Source organism: Tasmannia lanceolata, unplaced genomic scaffold (assembly GCF_043159265.1).
Source record: "Tasmannia lanceolata isolate RefF3 unplaced genomic scaffold, GAP_Taslan_0.1 ptg000002l, whole genome shotgun sequence".
Lineage (NCBI taxonomy): Eukaryota > Viridiplantae > Streptophyta > Magnoliopsida > Canellales > Winteraceae > Tasmannia > Tasmannia lanceolata.
This window is the reverse complement of record NW_027518679.1, coordinates 55,564,276-55,574,943: the sequence shown is the minus strand read 5'-3', so window position 1 is coordinate 55,574,943 and position 10,668 is coordinate 55,564,276. Positions and strand designations below refer to the sequence as shown.

Genomic DNA, 10,668 nt, shown 5'->3' with positions numbered 1-10,668 from the left:
GAGAGAAGGGTAAGGTGGGTGGGAGAAGGAGAGACTTGAGAAGGCGTGGATGAGGAAAGTGTGAGAAGTGGGTAAAAATTTAGGGGGGGGGGGGGGGGGGTGTTGCAACTTGGGTTGATTTAACTTTTACGATTTTTAGTTGATCTTTTACCGTAAAATCGAGACAGGTTCCACTTGATTCCAATTTATTTTTTAGCAAAATCTCGACCAAACATGTACGTTGGTAGGCCATAACTTAGCGATGATGGCTTGACCATTAAACATAAGCCTTTGGCTCCCACACTTTTTTTACCCCATAAACTAGTAGTCATAAAATCACATCTATTGCATGAATCATGTTTGCACACATAGCGTGCATTATTTCTTTATTATTATATCCGAATCTCAAATCACTTGAGATTTAAAATGACAACCTTTAGAATGGTAAAGATGCCTTGAAGTTTCGTGTGAAATTTGGACATTTTGAAATGATGTGTGGAGTCGGGTTGAATACCCAAGTCGGAGCTCTCAACCACTTGAAAATTTTTAGGTGTGAAAGGGAAGAAGAAAAATGAATTAGAAGCATTTATACTCAGTGAATGTTGAGAGACAAGGACAATTCGAATGCAACAAGTGAAATGTAGCCTCAAGTTGTTGGTATGCTCCATTTTCCATTGATTCGTTAAATGCACATGTATACCCATAAAAAAAAAAAGTTAAATGCACACGTATTTGTCGCTATGGATCGATATGATATGCGAGTGGTGCCTGTTTGTTTACAACCATTGGTGTGGGGGGGAAATGGTTGGGGCTCTAAAAATTAATGCTTTATAAAATTATAAGATGAATGATAGATGCAAGGGCCCTCTTTACTCAAGGGCTAAAGAAGGGTCCTTGAATAGATCCACGTCTAAAAATTAATGTTTGTTTCCACCCACTCATTTGATATGTCGCGAAAGCTTCTCGTCGTTTTATTTTTAATTGGTATTGTCACAGCTTTTGGGAACTGCAAATAACCCTTTGACAGCCCTTTTAACACTAAAAGACAAGAAGCTTTCGCCACATATCAATAGAGTTGAGTGCTAAAATCATATCCGTTTCAAAAATTATTTAAAATGATAAAACTACCTTTTAACTATGTAAAATACCAACTCTCTCTCCCTCTCTCCCTCTCTCCCTCTCTCAACTTGAGAGCACCAACATCATCAAATTACAAGCCCTTCGTCCAATTCAAAAAATAAAATGTTAATTACGGGTGATGATTTAACCCAACTCATCATTACAACAACGGGATTAGAGTCGATAACCCCCTCCAATGGCATTAATTGATCCCACTAACATGTTTGAGATGAACCTCTTGAGGGAGAAGGTGGTATCTTATGCTAAGATTTTCAAATATCTTCTTCAACTCAAAGACAAGATCCGATCTACGGTTGTTCCTCTCTGGGAAGTTTTGATAGTTGATGGTGTGTAGTACGTTGAGAGACATTTTCATATTGTTCATTTTCTCGATCTCTTTCACCACCACTGAGTGCTTTGATTGCCAATGCTTAGGCTTGCTCTCTATGTATCTGCATTCACAACAAACATCTCGGTTTTAAGGATACAGTACTGAAAATTAAATAACTTGAATAGGGACCTCGGGTTCCTAGATAAATTATGCGTTAAAAATAATAATTTGAATATGGAATAAATGGTCAACTTTTTTTTTTTTGGAAAATCCAACTGCCTAAAGGCAAACGCAGCGACACCAAACTGGAGTGACTGAATGACCTTGAGCGACCGAGGGCTTAAATCCAAAGTCCCACCAAAGCACTAGAAACGCTTTGCAAACTCAAGCGCTCCCACGTGACAAAAAAAAAGCCCTCTTTTGCACGAATATTATGAAAGCAGGGTGATTTGAAAAGGACCAAAGAAGAGTGCTTTTCATTGTTCATGAATTTTGGAGGACGAAAATGCCCTTCATCTTTTTTCAATCACATCTATTATTTTATTATTACTTTTTGAAACTTACCTCTCCTCCTTTACATCTCTCTTCCTTTTCAATCACATCCATTATTTTATTATTACTTTTTGCAAAACAAATTTCAACCGCTATTATGGGTTTTGCAAAACCAATTTCAACAACTATGTGGGGGTTTTGTTATTGTTTTGCAAATATGAACCACTATTTAGGATTTTGTTAGGGTTTTGCAAAACCAATTTCAACCACTATTTAGGGTTCTGTTAGGGTTTTTCTGTGTTTGAGAACCCTAGTAGTTTAGAGTGTTCAAATAGAGGTTGAAAGTTCATAAATAGTGGTTCAATTTATAAAATAGTGGTTTATAGTATTGAAATAGTGGTTTCCAGTGAGGAGTTAGTGGTTGAAATCTTGAATTATTGGTTGAAATTGGTTCAAGTGTGTGTCCATAGTGGTCGGAATAGGTGTAATAGTGATAAATTACTGGTTGAAATATATAATTAGTGGTTGAACGTATCTATTTAGTGGTTGAAAATGTGATTAGTGGGTGTAAGTGTCTGTTAGAACCACTAATATGTAATTACTGGTTCAAAGATTTATAGTGTCCAAGTAGTGGTTGAAAATGAGAAAGCAGGTGTAATATTGTGGTTAACAGTTACAAGTTAGTGGTTACAAGTGTCTATATAGTGGTTGAAACTCTATATTTAGTGGTTGAAAGTCTGTATTTAGTAGTTGAAAGTGTATGTTTAGTGGTTGAAAGTGTTTAGATAGTTCTTGAACTCAGTAATTATTGTTTGAAATTTGGTTGAATTCTATAATTAGTTGAAAGTGTCTTTTTAGTTATTCAAATTGTCTATAGTGTGTAAAATAGTGGTTAAAATGTGAAATTAGGTGGTTGAAATATATTTTAGTGCTTCAAAGTGACCAAATAGTGGTTGAACTCTGTAATTATTATTTGAAATATGGTTGAAATCTATAATTACTTGTTAAAAGTGTCTTTTTAGTGCTTCTATAGTTTGTAAATAGTGGATGATAATTCACAACCAGGTGTAATAGTGGTTGAAATCTTCTATTTAGTGGCCGAAAGTGTCCAACTAGTGGTTGAACTCTGTAATTATTGTTTGTAATTAGCTAAGAGTTACTATAGTGGTCCAAATAGGTGTAATAGTGGTTTATAGTGATAAATTAGTAGTTGAAATATGTAATTAGTTGTTGAAAGTGTCAATGTAGTGGTCCGAAGTGTCGAAATACTTGTGCAAACTGTATATAATGAGAAATTAGTGGTTGGAATCTGTAATTAGTGGTTGAAAGTGGTGTAGTAGTGGTTTATTGGTTGAAATATGTAATTAGTGGTTGCAAGTGTCTATATTTTATTGTCTTTAGTATGCATCTATTCCGGTATAACATCTGTTCACATACTACAATGGTTTTGTTCTGCAGAGAAGGGCGGAGTAAGTAAGGCTACGCTGACACTATGGTGAGTAACTATGACTTCAGCTAGTACATTTATTCATTCATTAGCGATTTTTTGTAAGTGTTTACGCTTTTACGATAATGCATTTCTATGCAGGCTATTTATGTTTCATCTAGATATTGTCCTTCCGGTTTTCACGACTGCATACAGTCCTTAAAACTTTGGGAAGAGCATGAAGATTTAATAAAAAGTAGCCCATTTGGATATTTGGTCAAACTATATGGTGTCGAACTACACAAAAAACTTATGATTGCTTTAGTGCTGTGTTGGCAAAAACAACTTAGGGCGTTTAGAATAGGTAGTGTGATACTAGTGGTTCGAAGTTAGGGATGCAGCACAAATTTTCGGGTTAAGTATGGTAGGCGAAAGATGTAGATATAAGTGCATTTTAAGCGGATGGACCTGCTCAACAGCCCATTTAAAAAAACCGGTGATGTAAATTGATTTCAATTGGTCCCTACAACTTTGAAATCTCTTCAGTTCTAACTTCATTTAGTCTTCATTTCTTGTAGTTTGATTGTAGGCTATTTGTTATTAAGGAAATGGAATGCCTGAGCAGATATGAAAGTTTTAACTTCGTGCACGCTGATATTACTGCTATAAGAAAAACTCTACCCGATGAATTATAAGAGGATGTGTATGGGCGTGTCAATATATACGATTTTGCCAACATTGTACATGGAAGGAAAATTTGAATGTCGTTGATTGTTTTCTGTAATTGAATGTACATGGAAGGAACAGATGAATGACCACTTTAATTTCTGTAATTGTTCTCTGTAATTGAATCTACATGGAAGGAACAGATGAATGACCACTTTAATTTCTGTAATTGTTCTCTGTAATTGAATATACGTAGAAAGAAAAGTTCATTGTTTTCTTATATGTTCAAGATTTGGGCGTGTCAATATAAAGCTCTGCATGATTTGGACGACTCAAAAAGCTTCTGCTTATTATGATATGCAACATAAGGTTCGGAGTCAGACTTTAGTCGATTTTAAGCAAAACAGTAGTTTCAAAGTTGACTTATGTTCATTTTCTTTTGAAGTCGACTCTTGAGGCGCTTTGCAACATTTCTATTCAATTTTTAAAGAAAACAGAAGTTTCAAAGTCAAAGCTTGAATCAACTCTCGGTTGTTATTTTTTTAACAACTACTTACACCCATAAACTACTATTGCTAGAGTAGGAACCACTATTTATACCCTCTAAACCACTATTTTCACTTAGGAAATACTATTCCAACACATGAACCACTATTCTAACACTATGAACCACTATTCCAACACTCCTGAACCACTATTCAAGTAGGTGAAATTCAATCCAATGAACCAATTTAAACTAGAAGGAATTGAATCCAATAAAACACTTTTTACAACCCTGAACTACTATTTATATTGTTTTAACCACTATGTACACCCATAAACCACTGATGGTAGAGTTGGAACCACTATTTGTACCCTCTGAACCACTATTTACACTTAGGAAATATTATACAAACACATGAATCACCATTCGAACACTATGAACCACTATTCCAACACTCCTGAACCACTATTCAAGTAAATAGAATCAAATCCAATGAACCAATTTAAACTAGATGGAATCGGATCCAATGAATCACTTTTTACAACCCTAAACTACTATTAATATTGTTTTAACCACTACGTACACCCATGAACCACTGATGGTAGAGTTGGAACCGCTATTTATACCCTCTAAACTACTATTTTCATAGTTTTAACCACTATTTACACTTAGGAAACACTATGTAACACATGAACCACTATTCAAATACTATTAACCACTATTCCAACACTCCTGAACCACTATTGAAAAAGGTATGAGGTAAAAGGTTGAACATGAAAGCTGAAAATGAGGAGACAAAGGTAAGGGAAATGATATTCACCCCTCCCCCTTGACAGATAAAATCCCCCTTTAAATGTTATTTGTTAACTTTCAGAGGAAAGAAAACGTTAAAGGGGGTGAATTTATCCTCAAGTAGTGAACCATTCTCTTGGAAAACATTAAGAGGAGGGAGGATTTTATCCGTCAAAGGGGGTGAAAATATCATTCCCCAAAGGTAAAAATGATAAAGTCTTACTTTTAACCTAGGATTTGTGACTGCCAAGAAACCTGTCAGTGGAATGGGCAGGAGGGGCATTTTTGTCCTCCCAAATATATGAACAGTATAAAGCACTCTTTTTTTGTCCTTTTCAAAACACCACTACCTTTTTAATATTCGTGCAAGAAAAGGCTTTTTTTTTTTATCATTTTCCCTTCTTTTTTTTTATGATAGTGTGGGTTTGTGTTAATTTACTAAGGCCATGTTTGGGAACCATGAAAGTTTTTTCCACGGAATACTAGTTAATCAAGTGGTGGGAGAGGGGCCTCGCAAGTGGGGGAGGAAGGGAACTGAGAGGGCATGAGTGAGGGGAGGGTCCAAAGTAGCTTAAAAACAAGAAAAATGAAAAACTCCACTCAAAATAGAGATTTAATAACACCAACTCTAACAGCTTAAGCTTTTGTAGTAGTTGGCTGTTTCACATGGTATCAGGGTGACTATATCCATTTCGTTTTCAACACGAATTTTTTTTTTTTTTCTAATGAAGTTTTTTTTTTTTTTTTTTAGTTTGGTTTAATCAATAAAATATATATTCAAAGTACTAAATGGATATTATTTAAAATTGACTACTAATATTGTGAGGAAAAATTTAATCTTGTTCCACCCGAAAAATAAAATCAGAAAAAGAAATAAGTAAAGAAATTGAAGCCACATTGATGGAGCACATGTGGTGGCATACATATGTGCCTAGCTTGACGGGGCTTGATTTTGGTGTTATAATGGTGGTAAAAGTATTAGGAAGCTTTGGAACTCAAGTTTTGCATGTAGTTATGGCATTTTTTAAAGTTGTTATCTTGGAATATAGGATTTAAGAGTTACAAGATATTTTGAAAGTTGTTATTGTTGTAGTTTCCAAGCTGGGTCAAATTCTTAGGTTAACAATGAGTAAATGGTTTATGTAGTGTAAAAATTTGCTTAAAAGAGGTGATGAATGTATGTTGGAACAATTGAAGAAAATATTGGGATGAAATAAAGAAACTCTTTTGTGGCGGAGCATTGCTCCTATTTGGTCATTCTTCCTCAAGTTCTTTGTTTTTTTTACCTCTTGTTCTTTTTCCCTCCATCACACATATGCCTCATTTAATATCCTAGTTGGACAAATGATAAAGAGCATTAAACTTGGCTCAACCCAAGCAAAAAAGTTTTGGGCTCATGAAAGATTGGGAACATCGTTTGATGATCCAAATTATTCATCTGATGGGACCCACAATGGATGGATCATCTCCCCAAAACCTCTCCTTTTGAACAATCCCATCCAACCAATAAGGGGCTTGCATTATCACGGATAAATTTATAAATTTAGACACTTCAATCAATGTCACGTTGTTTGTCCTACTTGTAGACAGTAAAAGCATATCAAATAGGACAAATAGACATAGGTGGAAGTGCACAAATTTATGGGTGTCATTGCGTCAATATCAACCCCATTTTCTCTCAAGTCAATTAATCTTGAAAACTTGTAAGGAAAGGATGTGTGAGAGCATTGCTTACGATTGTATAGATTTCTTTAGGGCAGTGATAGTCTCGACTGAAGTCCAAACGTCTATCGAGAAGTCAATATTGTCTCCCATTTCTGGACTTCTATAGAAATTACTGATGGGCTTTGTGCTCAGATTCGAGTTGGGGTAGTAAATCTTCTCATTGTCATATCTAAGAAATACCGTTGTCAAAATATTCATCTCCTCCACAATCATCTACACAAAATCAGCAATCTCAGTTCAAATCAAAGGAGTAGGAAACAAAATGGAAAACATTTTCTTTGAAAACATTTTCTTTTTTCATTCCTATGTGATAATAGAGAAGCTTGACTCATATGAAAACTTACATGGACACCATCAATGACGCAACGATCACCAACATCGAAAGGGTGCATGACAAAGACAAAGATGACGGATTCGAAGAGGGTCTTGCAAGTGTTTTGGAACATGAATCCAAGGAGCAGTGATTGGGAAGTGATAACAACTAGGACTTTGCTTGTGGCTAATCCCATTACCATAAGTGATACAAATATTATAATGACAAATACGATTGTGCCCGCCAGTTTATGAAGCTGTTGCACTGCCGTCTTTGTGTCATTCAAGGCGTGAGCAAGAGCTTTTCGCTCAATATAAGCTCTCACCTGCAAGAAGTAAAGCCCCATGACAAGTATTTTCATTATATTTTTTCAAAGTATATTTTCCAATTTTTTTTTTAGAAAATTAATTACCTATCTAGTCTCAAAAATAGAATCAAAGCCGATGTCTATCCAAACCACTGACAAGATGAGATGCAAGAAACACAAACACACAACAAAAAAACATGGTTCAGTAGTGTGCTTATGCCCGCGGAATAAGAGTGTTTTAATATCTCGATCAGTGTTTGTGCCTCACACATTAATCCGACCAGGTGATAGATCACTGCCAGAATACAAGACATCAACCCAAGGGACTCAAATAATTGTCCAGTTAACTTGACTTAATTGAGTTCTGAGTTGACTCATTTCGTTATTATGGCCGGCACTCTGTTACTGCCCTTGTTCCTTGAAGTATGTATAAGAGTTTTATGTAATAGCTTACCACCCAGTTCCTCAAAGAGGACTTTCTGATTTTGGCAGTCTCAACAGCTCCTTCAAAGAGAGGGAATATGGTGTTAACCTCGTCCTTATTTAAGAACCTCAACAGGTCGTCATCTTCAATGTACCTACATGATAAATATCACACATTATAACTACTTCAAAACTAGAAAATCAACAACTATATATAACAAAACATGCTCCTTCAATTATAGTATACTTTGGGCATGTTTGGCATGGAATATATGATGTGTGGGGCCACAGCTAAATAGGTTAATCCCGTAAATTTATCATCTACGTAGGATGATCCTAACCCTCCAATCTATAGTGGGCCCCACTGTACTTTTTGAAAATACTGGACTTCTCACACACACAGCATATTAGATCTCATAAAAGACAAAGTGAGTTCTTCCCATTATCATAACAAGTGCCAATATCAATAGCTTTTCTAGATTTAGATTTTTAATACCAGAAACAGAATGCCTAGGTTGACTTGGGTCAGACAATTCTGCACACGGCAATAAAAAAACAGACAATTCTGCAGATATTTTAACCAGTAAAAAAATCTACCATGAGTAATTGGGTCAGAAATTTATGGCATTACCTTTTTTGGGAAATTCACTCAAATGTGATGACCCTATTTGCAAATTGTCAAACTAGAAGACTCTTCTTGCAATAAAGGGAAGTAGAAGACTTCTTTTGCAAAAACCCCTTAAAAATACTGTCGGCAACACCACTAGTAGGGGTCCAACCCGGGTCGGGTTGGGTTGGGTTTCAAAAAAGATTAAATTAAAAATGTATGGTACGGCCCCCCATCATAAGATGATCAAACTTGTTCGTTTGTGGGGCCACAACGTAAATAGCACTAAAAATCATTTCCATAGAACGATCCTTCTCCTCCGATCTGTAGAAGGACTGCACGTTATGGAAAATTCTATAGATCGATTGGAGGGTTACGATCATCCTGTGGAAATGATTTTCCCTATTTACATTTTGGCCGAACAAATGGACGGTTTGGATCATGGGCCTTACTTTTTACCGAATTGAGAAAACCAAGAAAACTCACTTCACACCGGGTTTGGCAACGTTCTTGAAGATGCGCTGAGCCGCAAGCCTAGCTTCGAACTCGTTCGTGATCTCCGACTCGGTCTCCTTGAATCGCTCCATCGTATTGTCCACCGTGTGCGTTATTGTGGAAAGCCCCGATTTCATAACATGACTCACCAGCTTCTTCACACCCAAGGCCGACGCGCTAGCCTGACTCAGTCTCTTCAACCTTGCCACGTCAATCCGCCTCGACCCGGCCCCCCCACTAGTACTCCCTTCCTTCATCGACAGCCTCCAATCCAACGGTGGCCTCGCAGCCATCGACGCAGACCGCTTCCACTCACTCGGAGACCGAGTCAACTCGCCCAGAGCCGGACCCGACAGCGCCTCGAGAATGTAATGATGAAAAACACTCTCCTTCATCCGATCAAAGAAGGTTGCCACATGGAAGGACGATGAGAGAATCTTGACCATTAAAATCTTAACGAGCCAAATAATGGCCCCGATCAAGATCGCGAGGAGCGCGCGCGAGAACATAGAAAGCAGCCGTTTGTGCTTTAAAGTCGACTGTTCGATCTCAGATTTGAACATTAGGGTCCAAACCATTAAAACCAATGCTAACCACACGCATTTTTGTACGCTCCGACGGAGACCGTACACGAAATAAACGACCTTCTCACGGAGTGTGAAATTACGTTCGATTAGAAAAACCAAAAACCATACGACCGAACCCGATACGAGTCGCCCACAAAAAATTACTAGAATCATTAGACACCATTTCCAAAGTTCCAGCCCCCATAACCTTCTTTCCTTTACGGAGGCCACAGCAAGGCTCCAGACCAAACATGCCATGATAGATAAAAATGCTATCCATTCAAACATGCCTCTCCATCCAATTTTCTTTTTATTCCTCTGGTTTTTGGATTGCTTATCTTCTTCTTCTTCTTCTTCTTTTTCTTTTCCTTCTTTGAAGAGCTCTTCTTCGGCTTCATCGTCGGAGAATTTGGTGTTGTTGTCTTTTGAGCTATCTGAGGGGTGGTCTGAGGTGGGTTTTAGGGGGAGGGGGAAATTGAGTTCGAGGAATCGAGATTTGGGTTTGAAGGTGGGTTGACGGAGGGGGCGGTGTCTTGGTAAGTTGACGGGTTTTACTTCGTCGATGCGATCGGGTGAATTCTCAGGGGTTTCGGGTAAGTGGAGGATGAATTGATCTGAGTTTCTTTTTTCTTTACCTGGGTTTTCCATTTCTGGGGTTTGAGAGTTCTACTGGTTTTGAAATTTTGTTGGGAGTGAGGATAGTGGGGGTTGCTGCTTACACATGTGGTGTTGACAGTGGAGGCAAGTGCTGGAGCTTTCATGGGTTGCAATAATATCTGGAAAGATTCCATTTTCTAGATTTTTAAAGGGGGGCCCATTTCCTCTCTTCTAAGATTCTGGGCCGTGCACTTGGCAGATGACACATTTATGCATTGATTTGGAGCCATTGATCTGCTAATCCGCCATCAATCCATACAGTGAATCTTTGTTCCGGGCCAAATTG

The 10,668-nt window shown here is 37.4% G+C and overlaps 1 protein-coding gene across 1 annotated transcript; it reads right to left on the bottom strand.

The window, feature by feature from the left end:
• Positions 1-1,181: 1,181 nt before the first annotated feature.
• LOC143879616 (mechanosensitive ion channel protein 10-like) lies at positions 1,182-10,468 on the bottom strand. Its single transcript, XM_077382094.1, has 5 exons — positions 9,151-10,468; positions 8,089-8,212; positions 7,359-7,652; positions 7,025-7,227; positions 1,182-1,550 (listed from the first exon to the last, which is right to left on the bottom strand). Exons 1-5 carry the CDS (start codon positions 10,371-10,373, stop codon positions 1,301-1,303), a joined length of 2,094 nt encoding a protein of 697 aa, XP_077238209.1. The 5' UTR covers positions 10,374-10,468; the 3' UTR covers positions 1,182-1,300.
• Positions 10,469-10,668: the final 200 nt, after the last annotated feature.